General features: G+C 40.5%; 1 protein-coding gene across 7 annotated transcripts in view; it reads right to left on the bottom strand.

Annotated features, from left to right (window-relative positions):
- The window catches only part of specc1 (sperm antigen with calponin homology and coiled-coil domains 1), a 168131-nt gene that overhangs the window by 91829 nt on the left and 49354 nt on the right, over nt 1-26948 (bottom strand). For 6 of the 7 annotated variants that reach the window (XM_017698959.2, XM_037533264.1, XM_017698968.2 and 3 more), the window contains one exon: nt 763-2339. In XM_017698959.2, the coding sequence (XP_017554448.2) occupies nt 763-2339 (1577 nt within the window). Of the gene's footprint in view, nt 1-762; nt 2340-25736; nt 26128-26948 lie in introns of those variants that run through there. The other variant, XM_017698987.2, reaches the window with a different exon arrangement.

The raw sequence follows: 26948 nt of genomic DNA, 5'->3' as shown, positions 1-26948 counted from the left end.
TAAACCCATAAACCAATACAACATTTCCCTATAACGCATATGTCTGCTCTTGACAATCAAAACATATACATCAATGAAGATGACACATATTACAATGTCAGGTAAAATGTACATGACACACACACAAACAAACTTAAAATACCAACTCGTTAAGCATCCTATGCTAAGGCATAGCATCACACTGGGTGTAGAAAATATTCTTTATTTATATATTACCTCTAATGACTTTTTTTCTTTAACTTGGGTTGGCTAATTGGCTTTGGAAATGGGCAACTTCTCTGTGTAAATGTCAGGTCTTGTTTAAGATTTAAACACACATACATTTAAAGGAACAGTAGCTCACTGCAAAAATAAAACTGAAAGTTTAACCAAAGTAATGGCAGACAATGAAATGGTTGCTAAACAGTAATTGAAAGAGAAAATGATAAAGCGGGAATTTAGAAGAGACATGGAGAACAACTGGATTATGACTGGCCGTAACACAATGACAAGTCTGAAATGTGTAAAATTTCTTTGCTGTGCCAACTGTGAGTGAAACCACACAAGGGCCTGCATTCAAGTATACAACAATGTAGAAAGATAGTTTTAGAGAAGGTGATGAGAACATGGTTATAAGCAAAGTCTGGAAAGAAGGGAAGAGGAGTAATGTGTTTAGCAAGATATGGAGTGGCTCTCTAACATTAGACACAAAACATTACTTGGCCGATATATAAATTTCATTCACCAAAGCATTACTTTCATGGTCAAGGTAGAGACACCTACCTTGTTAAGCATGCCCTGAAAATGCTCCACTTCATTGTTTGCCAGCAGCAACTCCTGCCTCAGCTCAGAGCAGCTGACCTCCAGCTTGTCTCTGTCTGCATGAGCTGCTTTGAGTAAGGCTTGCAGCTCTGTGCTGTTGCTGGCACTTTGTACCGCTTTGAGTTCCACCACTTTCTGCCTCTCTGTCTCCACCTGGCCCTTTAAACGCTCATTCTCTGCCTTCAGAGCCTCCATGGCTTGATGCTCTTCCTCTACCAGCCTTGCTGCCGTCACTCCAGCCTCCTTCTCCCTTTCCAGCTGCTGTCGGAGGAGCTCCAGCTCTTCTTTCAAACTTCTCGCAGTCGTTTGGGCCTCCTGATGCTCCTTCTCCAATGCTCTCAAGCTTCCAGTCAGTTGCTGCTGAATATCCACAAGCTTCTCCCTCTCAAAACGTGAGTTCTCCACCTGCTCAGCCAGACGCTGCTCCAGCTCTGCCATCCTGGACACGCGTGTGGCCTCAGCTTCTTGGCTCTGGGCTTGTTCTCGAAGCCTCTGAAGCAGGGCCTCATTCTTTTGGGCCAGGAGTTCCACACGCTCCCTCTGCTGCTGTAGAGAGGTTTGAAGAAGACCCTTCTCCTCAGCCAGGCGCTCATTCTCTACTGTTAGCTCCTGCACAACCTGCTGTTGATCGGCCAATTCCTGCAAGGTAGCCTGGAGTTCTTCCGCCGTGCTGTGGTGGCTCTCCTCCATTTTTTGGATGCGCTCTGTCAAGCACTCCACCGATAGATCTCGTTCCATGGTCCCTGAAGCAACACCCTTGGTGCTACTGCTGACAGAATCTGAGCGAGATGGGATCTTCTCAAACTCTGAGGAGTCTGGGGAAGGTGATGAAGAACCTTTGGTGACATCACTACCGGATGATGCAGAGGTTTTGATTGGACTGCCATTAAGTGGCCCACTTGTTCCCATTTCGGTGCTGGTACTCTCAGGGAGAACCCCATTAACAGAAGGTTTGGCTGGACTGGTTAGTGATGTGGAGGTTGTGGTTGGACAGGTTAGTGATGTGGAAGTTGCAACAGTATTACCACTGGAGACCTGAGAGGTCTCCAATGAGATTAGCTTTTCCTTCAACGCTTGGTTCTCCTCCCGTAAAGCAGCCAGCTCCCTCTGAAAGCGTCCGTTCTTCTCCTTCAACTCTACAACTAAGGTCTGAAAGTCTGGGGAGTGTGGCTGAGTTCGCTCCCCATCTGAGGTCCCATCTGGTGTGCCAGCCTCCTGAGGTGATCCTTTGCCTCTGCATCGCTGCAGTTCCATCCGCAACTTGCTGATCTCAAATTCTTTGGCTTTGGCCTCAGCTAGCAGCTCCTTAACCTGGCACTCTAAGAGGGCCTTGTCTGCACTCTCAGCTTCTGTCTTTGTCTTGACAGAACCACGGGAGTGCTTAGCTAGAGTGGACAGGCTGGAGGTGCTGGCACTAGGGATCATCTTCTTGGCACTAGAGGTTTTCAGCTGGTCCCGTAGTGAGGTACGGTCTCTGGAGATGGTCTGGGGGATTTCCCGGGGAGCAGGTATCCCTGACTTTTTGCCCGACTGGATACCTGTAGAGAGACAAAGCAAGTTTTGCTGCTTAAAATCTCTTCATAGGTGAACGTGATGAGCAAGCCAAGTGCCTGAAGTGTTGAAATATGAATGGCCTTTTCATTCAAGCAGTTTGCATATAAGGGGCACATTTTAGAATTATTTGTTTGGGAAACAAAATAAATAGGACTTTCTTATTAAACAATGAAACAATATTTCTGTTGATTAAAAACTCAATTTCTATTAAAACATTTTTGTAGCAGTATCAATTTTTATTTAAACTGCTACTTAGAAAAGAATCATTCCTCATGGTCACTTGGGCTGCAAAATATAAGGGACAATATAGCCTTTCATTTCATGTCATTGTTCAAGGCTCAAAGTATCAGTGTGAAAGGTCATTCATTCAGCTTACTACTAAACAGAAGATGTTTTGTATTATGATATTCAAATGGCTACCAGGCACTGCCTCTCCATATTGTAACCATAGTGCTTCAGTAGAAAACAGTCAACTAGCATTTGAGTGGAACCAGAAAGCCATAAAACCTATAATTCCAGAGTGGTCTATAGAATGGCTGGTATACCACAGGCTTTATGTGAAGAGGGATACTGGTGAAAGGTTTTATTGTCGGTTTTACAATAATCAGCAAACACCAACGCAAACGTGGGGGCACTTTTTACAATTGATGACAATGCCCCTGCAGTTCAGGGAATGTTCTAGAGCAGTGTATAGGCAGTTACAATGGGATTGCTGTGCTTCAGGGCAAAAAAAGCTGTCCCACTGGGCAATGTGAGGATTAGTCTAGATGGATACATTGACTAAATTCTTGTGATGAGACTAAGTTTCTGAGGCCACAGATGCAAAAGATATAAATTAACAAGTGAATTTATGCAAACACAGACTACACGTTCTCTTCCAAACCACAGGACATCTCTTTCTCTTTCTCTCTCTCTCTCTTACACACACACACATTATGATTTAATTTCAACTGGTAATGCCATGCTTCTCTGGATTGTGTAAGCACTGTGCTATTGAAGCTGTCTTTGTAGTGACAATTACTTTTTTGCACAGAGCCTGTCAGGCCTCCTCCTCCATCTACTTGGAGCCATATGGCTGTTTAGTATTCTCTCTGCACACTTGATAGAAAAGGTCCAGGGAGCTAAGAGGTCTCAGCCATGACTTTATCATGCGTCAACCTTGTTTTTTTTTAGTGGCAGCCTGCATGTGCTTGTATTTTATGACAACAAAAGTAGCAAGTTACATGTTATGGATAACAACGGTAAAGTAAACTGCAGAGCTCAAATATGGATCTGTTGAAAGCTGTGACACTGCTAATGCAGGGTGGCATTGAGTCATATGGGATTGCTTTCAATCACAATATTTGTTAACTAAAGAATGAAGAGTAATAAAAGAGTAATATTGTTCCTCTCCCTTGAGCTCTCTCCAATGACTCTGTCAGAGAGGTGATTTTTTAGATTGATTGGTGGGCTTGATTCTTGCTTCAGCATCAGTCAGGTTAATAAAGTGTCCTGCGAGAGGCTGGGTCAGGACATAAGCCATTAAAACTCTATATTCCTTTTCTTTTTTCATTCCCTCTCTGTCTCAAACACATCCATCACGGCCAGAACCAGAACACACATTCCTAAATTATATATCACCATCATCATGTTTAAAACATTCATCCACTGGATGGGTGAATGATGTAGCCTATAGACTGCTCCACTCGGTAGAACACTTTCTGTCTGACAAACGATAATACTGTTGTGCTCACAAAAACTGGACAACAACCTAGAAACAAAGGGCTGCTCAAAATCCTTGACAGCTCTTTGGGTAGAGTGAACAAATTTAGGCATAGAATGGTGTTTGAATGGTCTTATTTTCATTAAGGTGACTAATACTTGGTCCATGATGTTAGGCCATTTCTGCATTTCTCATCTTACTGCTCTTGGGTCTAACAAAACCCATATAGACTACAAAGATTCTCCTTTGAATTCTAGCAGGGTGTTACCCCTTTTGTTGACAACATGCAGTGAATCATAGGTCTGAATGCACAGCATTTAGCTAGAAAGTGTTGCGCTGAATGAGACAAACAAAAAACAAATGAAAAACATCGTTGGCACCATAATGTCCCAAATGTCCCAAAGGCACAAATGGAAGTAGAAGAGAATCAACCCTACAATATCAATGCACGATTCACAATTGAGTTGTTGAAGGTTCACTGAATGTGGGCACCTCAATGTACGAAAACTGGTCAACTGGTACCATTGCACTCTGCAAAGTGTAACCATGGTGCCATTTTCAGAGTGTTTGCATATGCAAATGCTTGGGAGAAAATGGGGCTTTTGGTGGCTGTATTAAGAGCAAGGGTTGATTCATTCAGTCAATTTATGCCTGTCACCCAGTTGGCATTGATGACAGGTCCAGTTCTGGCATACCCAGGCAGCAATGGAAACAAAAGAACTCATAAAATAAGACAATCCATGAATTAATGAGGACACAAAAGAAACTATTTAAAGAAATGGATGGGAAAACTCCAAAGTCTGTGAGAGCTTGGCTGTCCTTGACCCTGCCAGATTCTGGTAACTGGCTATATTTGGTAGGGAGGACAAGGGGTAACAGGGACAGAGTAAGGATGTGAAACAGATTGAATTTAAAGAAAAAGAGTCACCACAAATCAAATGGAAACGGGACTGAAAACGGTAGAAACAAGGGTGAAGGTGAACAACAAAGCTACTTTTGTAGAGCTAGACTTAAGCCTCCACTCAAAGGCTATGAAACATGGTAGACTTTAAATCAAATATGGGAGGAAAAAGTACTGAATGTCCTTCACAAGAGCCTCCTCCAGTGCCCCAAACCCACAGACTATGTCTTCTTGTCTGTGCACACCACCTCTCATTGATACGCCAAGTAAAAAAATAAGTAAATAGACTCTTGCTCTTGAGGCTGACACTGAAATATACAACAAGGCACTGAATGGCTTAACAGTAGATGTAGACAGCATTTCAAGAAGATTTCTGTCTTTTAGAGCACTATATCTCAGTGTTTTTCTGCATTAAAAAACAACTTTAATACAGTTCTGTAATTTGAGAAAAGCTGGTAAAAAGTTCAAGTGTATATGGCTTTTTGAATGTGTCACTGGTAGCCAAAATCAACAGGCTTGTGTATAGCCATGAATCCAGGAACAGCAAATGTTATCTGAAAATTGCATGCTTCCTCTCAACGAGAAACTACTTTACAAATGTTTTCCAAAAAAACAGACACTGCTTTCCCAAAAGGAACTGCAAAGATAAACTCCTTTTAGTTACAATACTGTATATTTCGTATATACATTACATTGCCAAAAGTATTCACTCACCCATCCAAATCACTGAATCCAGATGTACCAATCACTTCCACGGCCACAGGGGTATAAAACCAAGCACCTAGACTTGCAGACTGCTTCTACAAACATTTACGAAAGAATGGGTTGCTCTCAAGAGCTCAGTGAATTCCAGCGTGGTACCGTGGTAGGATGTCACCTGTGCAGCAAGACCAGTCGTAAAATTTAAACGCTACTAAATATTCCACAGTCAACTGTCAGTGGCATTAAAACAAAGTGGAAGCGATTGGTAACGACAGCAACTCAGCCACAAAGTGGTAGGCCACGTAAAATGACAGAGTGGGGTCAGCGGATGCTGAGGCGCATAGTGCACAGAGGTTGCCAATTTTCTGCAGAGTCAATCGCTTCAGACCTCCAAACTTCATGTGGCCTTCAGATTAGCTCAAGAACAGCGCATAGAGAGCTTCATGGAATGGGAGTCCATGGCCGTGCAGCTGCATCCAAGCCTTACATCACCAAGCACAATGAAAAGTGTTGAACGTGGTGGTGGTGTAAAGCGCCACCACTGGACAGTGGAGACTGGTTCTCTTCTCTGTCTGGCAATCCGATGTACGAGTCTGGGTTTGGCGGTTGCCAGGAGAACGGTACTTGTCTGACTGTATTGTGCCAAGTGTTAAGTTTGGTGGAGTGGAATAACTTGACTAGTCTGCACAGAGACCTGACCTAAACCCGATAGAACAACTTTGAGATGAAGTAGAGCAGAGACTGTGAGCCAGACCTTTTCGTCAAACACCAGCGTCTGATTCCCATAAACACACTCCTAAACCTTGTGGAAAGCCTTCCCAGGAGAGTTGAAGCTGTTATAGCTGCAAAGGGTGGGCTGACATCATGTTAAATCCTATGGATTAAGAATGGGATGTCACTCATTCATATGCGCGTGAAGGCACGCTTTTGGCAATATAGTGTGCCTTGCATACAAGTAACGACACTGTATTTTCATTTATATAATGCTCCCACTCCTTCTATAATTTCCAAGTACTGCTTGCCAAACATCTTTATTTAGTAATTTAATTAAGGAGAAAGTGCATTAAATTCTCCATCCTTAATGCCATATGAGGTTTCAGCTCACAGTAGGAGTCACATGACTGGATGGTTCTCAGCAGGAATTGCCAGTTTGATAGAGTGCAGTGCATTAAGAAATGACCCCTGGAGTAATTAACTGTACAGGGTTAGTATTTGAGTGCTGACATATAAGTGACTGCTGGGAGTCGTGTGTCATAGCATTGGCTGGCAGCACTGACATGACACAGTTACACACCAAAGTGCCTGCCATAACTGGATAGCCTTGTAGGTGCTAGGAATTCTTATGAGGCCTCATAATTTTTCTCTAAGTAGGAGTTTTGCAGTAATCTAAGGCCAGTGTCCATCGATGAACCACTGCAGACCTGCACAAGAACCTGAGTTCAAAATAAAAAAACATTGGTTCACTCAGAGCAGAACTAATACTTTGATGTTTCCAAACTTGTGTTCCAACACCAACATAGCATCCCTATGCCTGTCAGAACAAGATTAAAAAGTCGTTTTTAAGCAACTTCATCAAAGTATCCATCACTGAGTAGCTAAGCTGTTTTTCTCACACATCAAGCTTAATGTTAAGCTCAGGATATTTCCTTTTCTGGGCTTGTTTTTGTTCCTAGCAAAATACTGTTCATTCTAGTTTTCATTTTGTTCCTTGAACAGTTTTGGAGTCTTGATACGAACAAAACAAAACTCAAGGTTGCAAGTCTTGGAAGGTCTTCCCTTTTCCACTTCAATCCTTCTCCTTTGGGAAAGGAAGCTTGAACAAGGACTTGTTTGATGTTTTCCACTCATGGGGATATGGGGGGTATAACTTAAAAACAGCTCCTGCCTTGCTGTCATCCTTTCCTGTTGTCCTGCCAGTAAATGGGATGGGCACATTGGATCGGTTTCCATACATGTACACAGTCCTGGGACAGGGAAGCTGGGACGAGCTGGCATTCCACTCCACATCCTGTCACGCAGGGGAAAACGGAATCAAAGAATTTCCATCTGCGTCAGCATGGTGACATGCCGAATGGTCAGGGTGGCCTGAGCCGGTCAAGCTTAAGGACCAGCTTATAAGGGGTGGGGTTGCTATGTTCCACATTAGCATATGCCATACTGGTAAGAAGATTTAATGATCATAAGAAGTATCAAAACTAAGCAATTTGCCAAAGTGGGGCATTAAAAGTAAAAGATGATTTTGATAATCATCTTTTCATGTCCAAATGTTTACTGTGTTAGCTGAACAATGGATAAAGAGCACACAAAGATGTACATATTCAGGGCGATATGAGTACAACACTGGAGTCTTAAAATCGAGGTTTCTTAAAACACAGTACAGGTGTTGCTTGTAATTTGACTGACCAAGTGCTGACATGGACAAATCCTGTCATTCCTAAAACACAGCTACACATTCAAAGACTAATCATGCTTCCTTTATTGTTGGATGCACAGCAACAGTTTCTGATTCAGAACAAAACTGAAATCACTATTGAACCAAACATGATTGATTTGTTTATTTAAAGCAACATTAAAAGACCACTGGTTTATAAAGTATATTTATATTCATTTGTTCGCTTGATCAAAATGGTAGTTTGTGATACAAAGCAAAAATCTACAAATGTATGGTTCTGGTAGATTGTGTTCTTAACATATTAGAATAAAGACCGCTTAAAGAAATCACAGTATTAAATGAGAGTAGATCATTATTATTATTATTATTATTATTATGAAGTGCCATCGAGTTGGTTCTGACTACTGGAGACCATATGGATGGTTTCTCCAGAATTTCCTGTCTTCTATTTGGATCTTTAGTCACCATACCAACACCTGTACCAACAGATATAGGCCTGGAAACGTATGCTACCAACATCGTCCCACAACTTTTGTATTGGTTTGTCCCAAGTACGATTTCTTCGTAATACTGCCAATTAAAAAGCTGCCATTGTTACAAGATACTCTTAGTGGTAAATTATAACTACTGTCCAAGAAAAAATAAATTTGATACACAAAGAAGCTTTCTCCAAAAGCAAATACACATTCTCTCTGTATTCTTGCCTCCTTGAAGGTAACTTCCTGTTCTTACCGTTTAAACGAATAATAAGCACATATGTATGCTGACAGGGGAATTGGTTTATCTAGCAGTCGCGTCATAATCAGATTTCACAGACTCATTTCAGTTATCCCTTGTTCACTATACTTCTGTCATCGTGCCTCTCAGTATCTCTCCATAGCTCCCTAAAATGCAGGCTTTCCCAATGAGAGTCAGAGCCAGAAAACAAAATCTTCTTGGCGCTGCGTGAAATCCCCCTGCCTTGCTCCACGGCAGGATATGACATTGTGTGGAGGAGGTTGCAGCATTAGAGAGTAAGTCTGGCCTGGAGCAGTATTTACAATACCTCAGAGTACTGATCTGGGATCCGGTCCCCTCCTACGCATAACAGTCTTTGGCACTATTGGCAAAACCACAACTGATCCAAATACAGCACCCTTAGACTGAACTGCTTTGCAGATACACCTCCCAGTCTGCAATTGAACGGTGCTATGATTTAAAGCCCAGCATTAGCAGATATGTTTTACAGCCACAGCTGCAAGCATGATCTGTCAATGCTGGACTGATATAAAATCTTTTATTTCACATTTTGCTTAATAGTTTCCTGAAAAGTCAGAAACAGGTCATTAGAACATGTAGGTTTCCTTATGACAGGACCATCTTTCCATCCATGTTTTTTGGCCAGGATTAACTGTATGTTATTGTAATCACTACAATATTCATTCCTGATTACAACTGCTTAGAAACTACTTAGCAGAGATCTGCTATGCTGAGTAGTTTGATGAAAACTTTCATGTTCCAGGAAATGTTTTTGTTTGGCTAGCATATCAACCTGGCTTTTCTTCCACCATTGTTGAGTAAACCTTTCTGTTCTTGGTCTGGGAAATGGCATTCCAGTCTCCTGTGCAATCACGTAATGGCCTGCCTCAGCGCCTGTATAAGGCACATTTCTCTCTGCAGTAACAAGTCAAACTGTCAGTCTGCAGAGTGACTCAGCCCTTTTGTTCTGCTTGGTCTACTTCACAAAGAGGCATCCTGTCCCTCTCTGGAACACAGATCCAAGATTTACAGCCACTATTCCACTTATCGTAAAGAATCTCATTCGGCTTTACTTACCGTTATTTATTCAGCAAACCCCATCCCTGTGGAGGAAATGCACCCTCAATGAGGCTGATGGCAAATTCCATCATATTACTTGCCCTGAAGTTTCATGGCTTCAAAATCAGTCAGGTTTCAGATATGGTTAGTCATAGCTAATACTTCTCAATGTCTAGCTCTCTCTCTTTCTCAATCCGGAATGATGAGGGCTACCACGAATGATGAAGGCTTCTTTTCTTCTTTCTTTTCAAACTACCAGTAATACAGCATTGTTAAGCTCCTTAATATGCTTGAATGAGAACTCTAAGCATTCAGCTGTGCCACACAGTCTTCTAGACTTCAAGATGCCTAACTGGCTGGTATGTCACAAGGCTTCAGTGGTAAGGAACCCTGCTGTCTTAGCCACTCAGGCATTTGTTTTAGGCAAATGACACACCTTTTAGGCTTAAAATCTAATGCCTATTTTAAACCAGAAACAAAGTGGCATGGCGTGCCCAGCGAACCTATGCTGCTTTATGACACTTGCTATTTCACATCAGACACTATGAGGTGCTGAGTGTTTTCTGTCCACATTTATTTTCTGCAGTATGGATAAGGTAAAATAAACTACAGATGTCTTAATTCTGTTGAAAATTATATAAACTTTCTATAGACGACATTTTAGCATAAATAATAAGACAGTTACTAGTGCAATAATGCTGCTACAACTCAAAATATAGCTGTCTGCTGTTTTGATTACAGAACTTGGTTGCACAATACAGCAAGAATACTGAATCTTGTACTGCTGTACAGAAACCTCTAGCATGCTGCATGCGGTAAGCATCAAAAGTATACTGCATGCTGATAGGAGGTATTTATGAATACTTCACAAAAGCATTAACTATACAAAATGTCTGATTCGACATGAAGAAGCTGTTCAACTTTCAACATCCATGTTATACTTCCTGCACAGCTGTTTCTTGACCATGTTCATTTGGTGCTGGCTGAGTAGCCAAACTAATGCTGACCAGATTTGTTTTGTTGTACTCTCTCGCTGTTTTTCATTTGTGGTGCCTTTATTTAAAAGACGAATCCTTCTCTTTCTGGTCCTACTTTGGCAGGAATGTTAGGAAAACTAAATCCATGGAGGGTAACAGAAAACTAGAGATTCTCTTTGATGTTACCAGTTATCACTTCCTCTGATCTTTGTGTGGCCGGCAATTACTAGAATTGGTTAAAATAAGATAAAGATAATTGTGACAAACTAGGGAGAGTTTTTTATTTGTTTGAGACCTGCTAACCAGATATGGGGTCACTGCCCCATAGAGCTGGCAAACCTCTCCACCGTTCTCTGAACATCATGAATTAGACAAAATAAGCCTAGAATAAAACTGGACTAATGTAGTAAACCTACATTATAAAGAGTTATGTGCTGAAATCAACTTACCACCAAACATTTATAATATAGTTCTATCGTTCATAACAGAGCTCTATCTCCACAAATACTAGGCAGAGTATGTTTTTCAGAGAGAATGTTTTTTTCCTGACCAAAGACTTGATTTTGAAGGCTAATCATCTACAAAGCTGTCCATTCGTCATGCCATCATGTTGTAAGCATACTGCCGATCAGATGGTTTCAAAGGAGGCCACTCTTTTACAAAAGGGCAAAAGGTGAAGGATCAAAGAGAAGGACCCAGATGACAGTGTTTTTATCTCAAATGCTTCATTCAGCTCAAGCCAAAAAAGACTTAAACTAATAAAGTTTAGAATGATGTCACATTTACTGAAAAATTAGGAACATCACTGGGAGCTTGGGGTGGACATATTTCAAAATTTCATCACCCAAATGTAGCCCTTGCTTACAAGTGCCAAAACTGAAAGGAGTCGAAATGACAGACGTATGAGATGCTGAGGTATTTGGAGCTTGTTTCCGTATTTATCTTTCAGTAAGTGCAATGTTCTTGGGTGAAGCCCAAAATAAATCCATTATTTTGGGTATATGGCAGACAAAAACAAGTCAAAAATAGAACTGAGGATACTTTCTTCAAGCACAAGCATGCAAATATAGCTGGTAAAAGCCTGAGTGACATTGCAGGGCTCCACATTCACAAGCTCTATTAGTTGTCTCTTATAGATGCTACAACTCTGAATTTCCAAAATGTGATCTACCAGCATATAGGAACAGTCTGACAATACATGCTAACATGGGAAGTACTGAATCAAAGCTGGCAGCCACCAGTCAGCATGATGTCTGCTATTTTCTTTCATTCATTGTTAGCAATATTAGAATTATTTGTGTGAACTCTTCCTTTAAGACTCCAATGGGAATGGAAAAAAAGGGACTATACTAATGAAATGCTTATGCAAATAGAGACAGATCTGACTGTGAACTACTTAAAAGGTCTTGAGTTGCACATGCCTCTAACCCCATTGGTTTTTCCATGCTTCTCTCATAACCAATGGCAAACAAAACACACACAATCACCCCGAGGAGAGCCATGAAATTAGAAGGTATTAAAAAATGATGCTGCTTCAAGTGGGGATGTTTTTTTTGTAAAGCAAAACAACTTAATCCATAAGGAGCCGCTTCTTCTCAGTTGACTGTAAAACCAGTGCAGCAATGTTATGACCGCACTGGCCAATGGACATCACAAACACACAGAACACAATGGCCTGGACAACAATAAAGTGACTGGGCTTTCTGACAGGATTCCTAGAAATTTCTGAAAGATGGCTCTGCCTGGTGCCTTAGATACACAAATAAATACAACAAGGATCTCGGATTGGCAGTTTGATAAGGTTTCTGAACACAGGCTAAGAAAATATAATAATTTTCTGGTGATTATGCTGTCAATTTACGCCAATTATAGGTGTTGCCAATCTTTATGACAGTGCCGAGTTACATCACACATAGACAAACAGGACAGGGGCAAATTCAAACACAACACACCTGTCCTGACAAACAGAAAACCTATTTAATGACTTTACTGTTTACTGTAGCAGATACTCCCTATAGCTCATCTGGAAGGAGTGACATTCTATTCACCATTTCTCAAATATTTGTTGAGCTTAAGTCAGGTTGAAATTTTAGGTTCGGTAGTGCAGGAAAAATGGCAAAAACATCACAGCACTTCAAGACAATTCCACAATAAAAGACATGCATCACGATATTTTGTTTTTCTGGGGTCTGATAAGTTGGAGCTGACAAAAAGAACCAGAATTAAAAAGCCCTAAAATTCTGATCAAAACTATGAATACAAAGATTTTTTTTTTCATTTCACACACTGAACTGTACTAAATCCAATTAAACAGGACTAAAAACACAGTCTTTGGTCAGTGTTATCATAATTCCAGAAATCAGGTCAACAAGGTCAGCATGAAAACAAAGCATTTCGTAAAGTTTATCTAGACTAAAATGAGTTGGGATGTTGTTTAAAGGCATTCATTGTTTAGCACCTTAAATTCTCATGCCTGTTACATCCTAGGGCATATTAGTAATTGCATGAAAAAAACAAGCAAACTATTATTCTTATGTTAACTGAATGAGTAATAGAAGCCCAGGCCCACTAGCCATTTAAGAGATTTATAAAATTGTTAAAGAATAATTTAACCTTAACAGACAATTAAGATTTTTTTTATTGATACCTTTGTTTCTAGGTAACTTTATAATGGAGTTCAACTCAGTCTCTGGTTTGCAATTGTTAAGTGTGAAGAGAATTTTCTTGGGCTACCTTTTTGGTTCATACCAAGAATCTAGGCCTAATTCAACTTTAGGACGTCTATTTGATATTTTTCCTGTCTAGGTCACATTCTACAAACAGAAGTGATGAGCAGGTAACGCTGTTAAACTGACTTCACAACACTGATCTGTTAGACTTCACATTTTTCTCTCATTTTACTAACCAGAGAAGCTGCAGGGAAGCATGCTGTTGGGCAAATAAAGCAGCAAAGAGTGTTAGGAAGAAATACACCTCATGCAGAGCTTCTCATAGTGGCTTAACACAACAGACACAGTCTCTCCAAACTAAACACACCGTGTGCGTCTGTGCCTGACTGCAAGAGAACTCAGTCCTTTTTGGAGACCAGCAGCGGTGCCACGAAAAATTACCTGGCACAATCTTAAGTGTGATGGGATAGGGAGAATGCAGCTGCTGGACAAAAGAGGAGCACACAAGTGTGACATTGCTGACAAGGGAAGGTGGCAGCATCACACCCCAGACAAGTCATGCAAACACCCATTTGCAAGTGAGTGATTTGCATAAAGTGCAAAATTAATCACGCTTGAAGGTCTTGAGCATATGGGAATTCATAAAACTTGAGTCATGAATTTTCTCTCATATGTCTGTTACAGTATACACACTCACATATACACCGAGTTACTTTTTTATTAGAAGCATCTATTTTGTACACTCACTGGCCATTTTACCACATACACCCACCATATAGTTGCAGGCTTACATTTACTCACTGCAGCCCACCCGCTGCTGGACAACTTATTCGCCCTCCTCTACTTCATTGGTAATGGACCATCACAGGAGCAATGCTGACCAAATTATTTGGGGAAGGGCAAGAACACAAATTGCGCAAGGATACAGATGAGCTATAGTCTCTACCTCTACACAGTACAATACTGTGAAAAAGTCAGATACCACCTTTTTTAAAACAGCCATTAAGTACAAGTTATTCATTAGTCAGGAGACAGTCCTGAAGAGATTAGATAACAAAAAAATAAATAAATACAAGAAAAAAAAAAAGAAAAAGAAAATGTACACTCCTACCAATCATTAGCAGACCACCAATACTGTCCCCATCAGGTAAACAGTAATTAAAGATTTCATCTTTGGGAGAGAGGAGAAAATCAAGCTCCACTCTTGCTTCAGATCTGAAAAAAATCCACAGGTCCGTCCATCCACTGTGAGAAGATAACTCAACACTTTTGAGCCTATAAGGACGTGTAGCCGTCAAGAAGCTGTTACTGACAAAAGAAAAAAGTCAGAACAATGGACTGACCATCCCAGATTCCAGACCTCCAGATTAATAATTATGTTTGGATTACTTGGACCGTGAAAAGCAAAAATGCAACAAATGCCTAAAACGTTTGGAGGTGTGCAAAAATATCTCTGCAAAGAATGGAAGCTGTAATAAAGGCAAAGAGTGAACACACTAAATCTTGATAAATATGGTATTACATTCGAGGCATCTGTATAATTTACTTACTGTTAAATACATGTTTTGGCTCCTGATGCTAAAGAAGTAACTTGTACTAAATGGTCGGGCAATTAAATAAATAAATGGTAGTCTCTTTTGTACAGCACTGTAGATGAGTCTTTAAAGTGGCCAATAAGAAATACAAGCAGGAGGCCAGCATGAGAATAGCTCATCTGAGCAGAACGCACATGTTAAGTCACTAAATGCAACAATGCAAACTCCCCCACACTCCCACACATAGATGATCTAAAATATAGCTACTCTCTTTACTGTGGAAGGAGATCAGACACCAGAGACATTCCAACAGCCACAGAAATCCAGACAAGAATTCCTGTTTCTTCTTCCGTTAACCAAAACAACTAAAACTGTGTTCACAAGTATGATATGATCCACTGGAAATCAGTCTGTTCAACAAAGCCCATGTTTTTCCAGCCTGTTGGACATACACAGTGCCCAGCATGTCTTTACTGTGAGAATCAGGCCTATCTGTCCTTCTCCTTCCCTCAAAATTCAGCAATACAGGAACCAGAACGAAAAAAGAAAACACTGCTATCACTAATCCCCCATTGCAAAACTATCACAACCTTCTCTCAACCATTTCCCCTTCAACAAAAACACTTGGCAGCTTCCCTCAGCATTACCCAAACTTCCAAACATTTGGGCAATGTGAGCCTAGTCACCACAGGAGCTGTGGACCTCTTCTTGTTCCTTTTTTGAGCATGAAAAAGCTAAACAGCCCCTTTCTCTGCCCCAGCCTGTCTCTCTCCATTCTTCTCATCCACCTCACTGGATAAACATCTAGAGAAGGTACAGACTGGTATTTTTTGGTCTCCAAGCAAGGCTGAAAATAGGCCCACTGTTGAGCCATATTTCAGAGCTAAGGTCATCTAGATATCTGCTGAGCACGGGCGCTAGTCCAGCCTCCACTTGGCTAACCCTAAAAAAAACGACAGTGGGCCGCTTCAATACAGCATCCTTCATCACTGCCTTCTCTGACAATAAACCTCTGATCCCTTCACTTAGAGACAACATCAAAACGATAGTGTAATGAGGTTTAACTGGAAGGTGAATTTTTTTTCTCCTGTTACAGTGAGTGTGGATTGGAAGTAAAGCTGTAAGATATGGACAAAACACTAGAATTGTAGCTATATACACTGCTCAAAAAAATAAAGGGAACACTTAAACAACACAATATAACTCCAAGTAAATCAAACCTCTGTGAAATCAAACTGTCCACTTAGGAAGCAACACTGATTGACAATCAATTTCACATGCTGTTGTGCAAATGGAATAGACAACAGGTGGAAATCATTGGCAATTAGCAAGACACACTCAATAAAGGAGTGGTTCTGCAGGTGGGGACCACAGACCACTTCTCAGTGCCGATGCTTTCTGGCTGATGTTTTGGTCACTTTTGAATGTTGGTGGTGCTTCCACACTCGTGGTAGCATGAGATGGACTCTACAACCCACACAAGTGGCTCAGGTAGTGCAGCTCATCCAGGATGGCACATCAATGCGAGCTGTGGCAAGAAGGTTTGCTGTGTCTGTCAGCATAGTGTCCAGAGGCTGGAGGCGCTACCAGGAAACAGGCCAGTACACCAGGAGATGTGGAGGAGGCCGTAGGAGGGCAACAACCCAGCAGCAGGACCGTTACCTCCACCTTTGTGCAAGGAGGAACAGGAGGAGCACTGCCAGAGCCCTGCAAAATGACCTCCAGCAGGCCACAAATGTGCATGTGTCAGGCACAAACGGTTAGAAACTGACTCCATGAGGATGGTATGAGGGCCCGATGTCCACAGATGGGGGTTGTGCTCACAGCCCAACACCATGCAGGACGCTTGGCATTTGCCAGAGAACACCAGGATTGGCAAATTCGCCACTGGCGCCCTGTGCTCATCACAGATGAAAGCAGGTTCACACTGAGCACATGTGACAGACGTGACAGAGTCTGGAGACGCCGTGGAGAGCGATCTGCTGCCTGCAACATCCTTCAGCATGACCGGTTTGGCAGTGGGTCAGTAATGGTGTGGGGTGGCATTTCTTTGGAGGGCCGCACAGCCCTCCATGTGCTCGCCAGAGGTAGCCTGACTGCCATTAGGTACTGAGATGAGATCCTCAGACCCCTTGTGAGACCATATGCTGGTGTGGTTGGCCCTGAGTTCCTCCTAATGCAGGACAATGCTAGACCTCATGTGGCTGGAGTGTGTCAGCAGTTTCTGCAAGATGAAGGCATTGAAGCTTTGGACTGGCCCGCCCGTTCCCCAGACCTGAATCCGATTGAGCACATCTGGGACATGTTTCGCTCCATCCACCAACACCACGTTGCACCACAGACTGTCCAGGAGTTGGCAGATGCTTTAGTCCAGGTCTAGGAGGAGATCCCTCAGGAGACCTTCCGCCACCTCATCAGGAGCACGCCCAGGCATTGTAGGGAGGTCATACAGGCACGTGGAGGCCACACACAATACTGAGCCTCATTTTGACTTGTTTTAAGGACATTACATCAAAGTTGGATCAGCCTGTCGTGTGTTTTTCCACTTTAATTTTGTGTGAATCCAAATCCAGTCCTCCATTGGTTAATAAATTTGATTTCCAGTGATGATTTTTGTGTGATTTTGTCAGCACATTCAACTTTGTACAGAACAAAGTATTCAATGAGAATATTTAATTCATTCAGATCTAGGATGTGTTATTTGAGTGTCCCCTTTATTGAGCAGTGTACATATAGCTGGATACATATAATTATTACAAAAGCCAATACTGAGATAAGGATTAAGAACCGATATACTGAGCAGCCCAAGTAGAAATTCCATGATTTGTTGTGCTCATATTTGGCTGTGCTCGTCAGGCAAACTCTCCACTGTGGAACAGGGAAATGATTCATGTTCTTGAAGTGATGAACAAAAGATCAGCTGCCATTTCCTGTGAGGGAGGTGTTAAGCTTCTGCTTCCAATAACACGCAGAACATTTCAGACTGGGCCAGTCAACGTAGCTATGAGTCACAGACTAGAGGTGTACTGGCCAGACTACTTTGGAATTTCAAATGAACGTGTTATCTGGAAGCTGAATAGTTGAATAGCACAATAAGTTGGGTGTTCCCATGCTATGTTGGTGCTGAAAGTTGGCATCAAATATGACATGACATATGATATGAAATCATAGACAAATGATCCCTCGTTTTGACAAAACTACAATCTTTCTAAGATGAGAACAGATCAGGGAGGACTAGGATGTTTAAATTAATGCTCACTTATCAGCAGGCTTGAAGGGACAAAACAGATAGGCCTCTGACAAAGCCTAGAGCAACCAGAGGGAACTGTCACTCTCTGTTATCAACACAAACCACCTTGAATCAAATTTTTTTTTAAAGCAATTGATACCAATAAACAGTTATGTGTGCTCATATTCTGGCTATGCACCTTTCATTCTGAAAATACAGAGTAGTGAAGCAATTGTTTTTGGGAATTATTCAAGACCATCAAAACTGCAATCTAAACTACTACATAACTGTGTAACACAAGTAGTGCAGTGTTCAAAACACCAATACCGCAGCACATCATGGACAAACTTCTGGTGACATGTGTATCAATACAGCCATCACTGTACTGATGGTATATGTGTTTACTTCCACACGGCATGTGCATGCACGAGTGAAATGGAAAAGAATTCTATGACATGCTACGATAGTCAGGGTTTTCTTTATCAAGTTTCATTATCATTCTCCCCAACCTTATTTATTTCTTCAATACTGTAGGTTTTAAAACAAATTTAAAAAACGAAACTTGTCCGATATGTTTTGTCATTCTATCATGTTATACTGTATTGTGATGCTTGTGTATTGTGATGCTCAGTGAAGTTACTGACACAACCCAGTGTATCAGGCACAACAGTGTTGTTTACACATTATATAAACTTATTCAAAGCACACTCTGAGGCTCTGCTGTGCCATTCCTCACAGACCATTGAACAGTTTATCAGGTAATCAATTCTTGTTAAATTACATTTGCTGGATCACATCTGGGATCAAAATAATGTGATGTTATAATGCGGATCGATTAATGCTTTTACACTGCAGTGATCCTCTAGCAAAATTAGTATCATGCAGCTTGTGGTAGAATTCACAGTAAGATAGAATTCCTTGGCAGACATAGTGCATAGCTGTAATAGTGTGGACTATACCACACTGCCGTTCAGCAGAACAGATGTGTTGATAGGAGGTCAACTAGATCAGCTGACCCCAAAGTTTGAGCCCATGAGACAAAATAGGGCTTTGCAAAAACAAGCTTGTGGGTACTACTTAGGGCTGGACAACATATAGTTTGTTAATCACTTTCACTACATAGATATTGATATGAAAATGAGCCATAAAGAAATCACTGTGAGTACTAGGGGTGTGACCGCATGACAGCAAAGTCAAATATCAAGGTTTTATGGTAACACAGTCTTAAGCAGCCATTTAAAGTCATATAATATAATATAATATAATTTACTGGAAAAGATATTATGCAATATGAACGTCTACCCTAGCTAATGCTTTTAATGTATTAGTGGCATATTACATTGGGATTCCGCTGGTAAACACTGTTATTTCACCAATATAAAAAAAAAATGTATCCAGCCAGACACAATGTTCGGTAAAAATATTCATCCAATTTAACGAGCCTGGGGTTAAACTTTAAAAACATTCTACACACATCTTTTGTAACAATAGTTCTTTAAAGAACCAACCAATAAATGTGGCTTAGAGAACCAAAAATGGCTCTATGCCATCACTCCAAAGAACTTTTTTTTTAAACCTTTTTTGTACATTGCACAAAAATTTGAATATACAATGAATGCACTGCCAGGGCTGAAAAAAAAAAAACATGGAAACGAATGCTTAAATTACAAACTACACCAATATTAACCCTTCATCCTTCAGGCTACACAGAGACCAAGGAGCGCATATGTGGTGTGTCGTGGGGGCAATGATTACGGGAGACAGATGACAGGAAAGTGTGTTTGGGAAGTTTGTCCTCGTGTGAACTGAGCCTGAGCTGCTCTTCTGTATGATTCAGAAGTCCTGCGTGTCCATATCTGAACAAGCAGGGCTCCATAAGTATCCACTCCAGCTGTTTCAGAGTGCAGTTATTACATACACACAGACACTCACATGCTTAGACTTTTGACTCATTAGCTTTAAAGAGCCATAAAGCAAAAGCTGCAGACACCAATCTATAACAAAGGAAACATTTTTTTTTCTCCCACTTACAGTAATTACAATGTTATGCTGCAAAGCCAACAAAGCTAATCATTAAGTTTTAGAAGTCAGGTTATTCCTCTCTTTTTCCTCTATATAATTACATTGTAAGTTATGTAGAGTTTATGTTTATGTTTCTTTTTTTTAGAGTGATAGCTTTGAGCATTTGACTTCAATCCGTTTACATTGATATCAAGAAGGTGGCAAAAAATATTGAATGTTTCTTCTTTCGAGTAAAAAAGACAGTAAGAGTGGGTGATACAGTGAAAATATATTTTCACAAGACATTTTGATGATAAATTATACTTATCACAATTTTCTTTTGCTGAGATTTGATGAGTTGATTTGATGAAAAGCCCCAGTAGTGCCACAATGAACTACATTAGTTATTCCAGTTAAACAAAAATAATTATGCTTTTTGTAACAACACATGAAGTTGGTCAGTTGCCCACTAAGGGCTGGCGATATCGACAATACTCTAAGAAAAGTATGTGAGGTAACATATCAGGATAATGACAAAATATCATATTTCCCACCTCTTCAAAACCATACACATAACAACAACATTTCATCAAATTCACATTATAAGAAAACACATTCTCTTCTGCAGAAATGCAATGATTTAGAACACATGTGACAGGCTCCAGTCCTGGTGGGCCAAAACACTGCAGACTTAGGACACTACTTCTTTACACAACACACACCTGATTCAGCTCATCAGCTAATTAGCAAGGCCTTTATGAACTGAACTCAACACTAGCATTCAGCATTTATTAGGTGAGGATAAACACTAATCTCCATAGCACTTTGGCCTGTAAGGTCCCTAGTTTGACATGTTTGATTTAAAATCTGCACTTTTGACAGAATTTCTCTGCCTGTCTCAATAAGCGGTGAGGGTGAGAAATAATTAACACAGAATGACACTATGTTTTTGTTAATGCATTGCAAATGTACAGTCGTGATAGACATATACACTGTGTGACATACAATGTATACACAATGTGTGATCTTACATTGTTGCTGTGCTTAAAACAATCAGTAATGAAGGGAGCAATAGAGGACAAATCAGAGTGTCTGCAAACAGAACTACTGTTATTCCAACAGCCACAACTGTGCTGCTTTTTTTTTTTTGATATATTAATATGAAAAGCCAATGAAAGCAAGCTGGTGGTACAAGACGTCATGGTCAGAACTGGCTGTTGCTCTAGTGCCCCTCATAATAATGCTAAAAATACAGATGTTGCTGGCGTTGCATTATGAATTGCATCACATTTGAGAATACAACGCAGCTTGAAGTTACTTGCGTTAAGTATTTTTCAGCCACACAGACCATTTGGACAGGATTAGTGTTCCATGGAGAGGTGAGGTCATGTGATTTTTCATAGGATGTCTATAATATTTATTTTCCAATTTATATAAGAAATCTTGGTATAAATTACAAAAATGGGAGTGACTATTTGATTTACGCACTGACTTGTAAAAGCATTTATTTAATTATTCATAACCATCTACCTCGCATAAGTGAAAGCAATGTGTCACTGGGGTTAGCCTGGGAATTTACAGCCCACAGTCAATATCACAGCATAAAATCAAACCTTGTCATTTCACATGGTTTACTGTTCAGAGTTGAACACTTGAGGAAGGACAAAACATGATTTAGATCACAGAAAACACAAGTAAACACTTCCACACTTCCACAACCATGGGATATGATAGTATTTTTACCAACATGTCCATTAGCACGGAATTAATATAACTTGGGGTAATTTCAACAGTTCCTTTTAGTAGTGTGTAAAAGATGCCAGAATATGATAAAAATATTTGGCAGATTCAGAATCAGAATGGCTAAATTTCCTTTGGGATCAATAAAATCTATCTATCAATGAGAAAATATTGGAGAAACACTGGTGATAAATACATTGCCCCATGCCCCCAAGTAAAACTAATCCCATCCAAATAGTACCTGAAAGACTTGTAAACTAATGCCTCTGTAAAGCTGGAAAAGGATTCAAGTCGTACAAGGAACTGTGTTCATCCGTAACTATACTGCTTCCCTGAGCCAAAAGGAATCAAATTGTGGAGGCAGACACAGCCCAGCCTTGTGTGGCTTACTGTGTGTGTGTTGGGCTGACTTCAAAATCAGAGCCTGCTGCTTTATCTCAAACCACACACACACACACACACACACACACACACACACACACACACTCATGCGATGAGCTGACGAGGCTTCCCCTTGTGTTGGCTGATAAGGTCCCTGCAGCGGCACACTGGCAGCATGCCTCCTCACAGTCAGACTACACACACACACCACTTCATTTACCTCCAGTGCACACACACATCCACACATGCATCACAAAGGCTTCATTTTTAGCCAGTCTTTCATTAGACTACAGCCTTGGACACCTCTGAAAAGCACTCTATCAGTAGCCCAGCAGCAGCACTGTCTTGTCAAAGAAATGAGCAAGTAACAAAATCAGAAGATTCTAAACAGGGATGCAGCGATATGGCTGATATCATCAATAAGACCTTGTTTATTGTGCATTTTAAAGAAGACATAGTAAAGAAAACTGCATTTTCCTTGTCACTTCATTGCTTACTACATCACATTATTTGTCTCTGCTGTTGGGACGTAATGACCTTTCCAAAAGCCATGTGATTCTACAGGCTGTCAGGAATTGCTGCTCGATTCTGCACTACGTCGTCTCTCAAGTCCTGCAGGGCCAGACACATTGTCGTAATGAGAACGTCTGGGGAAATTTCTACACAAATCCAGCATTTCATGAAGCAGAGCTCAGAGTAGGGGGCAATGGTGTGCTCAACCACACTGTCCAACAGACAACAACACCACTGTTAACCCATAAATGTAATGTAAGTTAGCATACCTGAAAAGACCTCCAGAACACTTTAATTAGATGTGTGTTGCCTGTACATAGAACACATGCACTGAAAACAAACACTACTTTTCGGAAGCATAAAAGAGTTCAGTTAAGCCATAATTCATTAAATTCTTCAATTTAAAATAAGTACTTTAGAAACCATGTATGAAATTCAGTGAGTGTAAACCATGTTAAAAATAAATAGCACTGATCCAATCAGCAGGCACTTTTATTTAGACTGATTTACACTGACCCACTAGGCGATTCATTTCTGCAAAAGTGGAAACAGTCACATCTAGTCATGATATGAAAGTGAGAGTATAAGCTAAATATTTTTTTGATATTATGTTAATAGGGATAATATATTGGCCACCCATATACTGTGCACTCCAAAGCATTAAACATAACCCTTTACTGGCGCACATCAGCTGCTGATATACCATGCACCCCAAATAGTCTTTGTAATCACGATTAAATGTACCCCATTATTGACGAATATCCCACACTTAAATACTGCGCAGTTTTTATAATCCTCATAATAATTAAGCCCCTCCAACAAAAAATCCTTTATTTACCCTTCCGCCTTCTTTTGGATTATCAGTGACTTTATTTTCTATTTTATACTGTAGAACCAATTTACATTAAAAAGGCAAACTATGCTTTATTTCTGTTTCAGTAAAGAAACACAATCATACAATTTATTATTAAAAAGTTCATATATACTGTTTTTCAGTGCAAGGGCTCAATTATTAAAGTTATCTCCTGTTGTAAAATGATTTATCAGTCTGAACTTTGCAACTTCATTGTGATAAAGAACATGCATGAAAGGATCGAGAGACGATTATTGCTGGGTATTGAAATTCAATACTGTTATGTCACCAACAGAATTACTTCAGTACTACCAAGTATCAAAAATTCATGCCTCATTCAATACTGAATTTTAATACTTATGTTGTTGGTTGGCATCTGTGACCCCATAGGAATGCTTGTTCCAAAGTCTAGACTGCTAATATTTTATTAATGTCAGCGCTTCTTGATTAATCTGTGGTCCGTTGCAATCAGTAAATACACCTACTTTTGGTACTTTGCATACATAAATACTTCACTACATGTCTGATTTAATCCACACTTTCCTTTAGTTCTTAATTAAAAAGAAGGTATGGAAAAAACATGTAATCCAGGTGTCAAAATTAAGTTATCTGTGTTGGAACTGATGTCAAAATATATTCAGCCTTGGTCAGGATGTAAGAAAGCAGAGATACACAGAGCCGCTGTGAGAGACGGCACCCAAGACAGAAATGAAGAGAAAGAAAGAAAGGCTGAAATTTTGTGTTCCACCTTGAAAGTTAAAGCCATAGCTAAGGAGTTAAAACCCTACTTTGAAATGGAAATGGGTTAAGTCTATCTTCAGGGTAGTTTATGGCTATCAAGGGAGTGCAGGGAGTGATGTAGCCGCCTTTGGCACATGCACTTGCGCACATACAGGGAGACACACAAGCACATGTCCCCTCCCTTGAGAAGATGCTTCAGATATTCAACACTACTCAGCACTTTCCAAGTCCAGACGCAGATAGCCACACTGTACTGTAAACAATCTACTCAATTAGTCTCACTAAAAAGCATTAGGACAGTGAGAAGTCCTTTGGTCATCATTAATAACACAGCTCAAGATGAAAAAGATTTCACACCAACACTGCTCAAAGCTGTGGCACTCAGAAAGAAGAGAGCACGAGTATTACAAGATGTACAGTTTTGGGCAAGGCTATTAATGAATGTCTATGGTAGTGACAGCATAAGTACCATAGAGCATAGGCAGTAATGAGATAATGAAGAGAAATGACACGAGGAAAAGCTGGCAAATGAGAGGCATTTATCATCCGTGGGTAACACATTTCATACTGTAGACTCTTACAGCTTACAGAAGGCTGGAAATAGGACTGAGGTTTGTTGTCATGCATGAAAAAAAAGAGTGAGAAGATGAAAATAAAGGAATGAGAGAGAGTAACCCTTAGAAGCTGCTGTTGTCACAGATGATAACAGCATGGTGCAATTTGATCATTTTATTCCTCACTTGTAGCTGTATGCATATTTTCTCCCATAGGTGTGTGCATTCTAAATTCTGAATTTATACCATATTTGTTTTTGTAAGTTTAAGGGGATTGAAAATAATTTGGTGAAAATTTATTGGTGTCTCCACCGTCTTGTTTATCAGAAAGGCAAATCATCCTTTACTACTTTTGCCAGGTTTGTCTATTCTTGACAGTAAAACAAATGGGAAAAGAGTTGGAAATTCAGACTTGAATGTCACTATATAAATTGTAAATCAAATGTAAATGTCACCAACTGCATAACTCACTATGTAAGAAACTGTGTCCTTCTTAATTTTTAAAATTTTTTTAAATAGAATTTGAAAATGGTCATCTAATTTGACTGACTGAAGTACAGTTAAATAATGATGAGAAAAGTGAGAGAAAATGCAGAGAGAGCAGGGGAAGCGATGCAAATGGAGAGCTAAAATGCTAAAAACACACAAACAGACACAGAACAGAAGAGAAAGCTGCATGTTTTCTTTCTCAGACCTGTCTCTGGCTCTTCTGCTTTGGCTGCCTGGTTCCCCATGACGCCACTCGTTTACCTCTCCGCACCGAAACAATGCTAATCCATCAGAAAGCCTTAAGCCTGAAGCAGCCTCAGTGAAACACACTCCTGATGAATCCTGCTGAACTGGTCACAACCCTTATAAGCACAAACTGCGGAGAATGCAATGATCGGATGCTGCTTCCTTGTCTACCCTCCGATCCGGCTGTCAGCAAAAACTCTGGGACTCAACAGCTCACTGTCAGACAGTGTCTTAGATCCAGTGTAAAAGTGAGTCCCTTCTCGCTCTCTTTCCCTTCACTGTCAGACAGTGAGGCAGCAGCAAGCAGCAGCGGCACTGTGAACGTTTCATTAGCCGAGCCTTTGCTCTAATCAGCACATGCACACACTCACACAGGGGGGAGTGGCCATCCACAGTCAGAGTCAAAGCCACATGCATACACACTCCACCTCCCTCTCTCCCTCTCCCTTCTTTTTACTCCTCCTCCTGGACTGTGCTGGAGTGGCTTCAGGCTGGGGTTTGTCAGTCAGTGCTGGGGCTGAAAGACAGTTGATCATTGCAAGTTGCTATTTCACTTTCACACATTGTCTTTAGCAGTACTGGAACTGTATTACAAACCCCAATTCCAAAAACATTGGGACAATATGTGAAATGTAGTACAAAATGAAACGAACAAGAGTACAAAAACAAGAAATGTAATGCTTTACATTACAGCACTGCATTAAAAAATGGCATGTGTCTGTGATATATACCATAGGGTGCGCTCTGGGATACTTTCACAAATCGTTGTCAATAAACAGTTCATGTACCATGCACAGCAGAAGCCATATGCCAACAATGTTCAGAAATGCTGCTGACTTCTAAGGGCTCAAGCTCATTTGAACTCTACTGAGGCACATTTTTATGTTGATGTCATGGTTTGGGAGTGTATTATAGCGACCATGGCAAAGGTAACACCTATGAAGGCACCATTAACACTGAAAGATAAATTAAATGCATGTTGCCTTCTAAATGATGTCTTTTTCAGTGGCATCTAAATATAACCATTTCTGCATATGTTAGAACAGCATGGCTGTTCTCAATTCAGTACAGGTCAAACAGAATTCACTTTCTGTTTTTATTAGTATTTCACATACTGTCCCATCTTTTTTGAAGATACCTTACCAGGTAAGGTTTTGTAATGCGATCTGTA

The sequence above is a fragment of the Pygocentrus nattereri genome, chromosome 23 (genome assembly GCF_015220715.1).
Source record: "Pygocentrus nattereri isolate fPygNat1 chromosome 23, fPygNat1.pri, whole genome shotgun sequence".
Taxonomy (NCBI): domain Eukaryota; kingdom Metazoa; phylum Chordata; class Actinopteri; order Characiformes; family Serrasalmidae; genus Pygocentrus; species Pygocentrus nattereri.
This window is presented reverse-complemented; position numbering and strand designations above follow the sequence as displayed.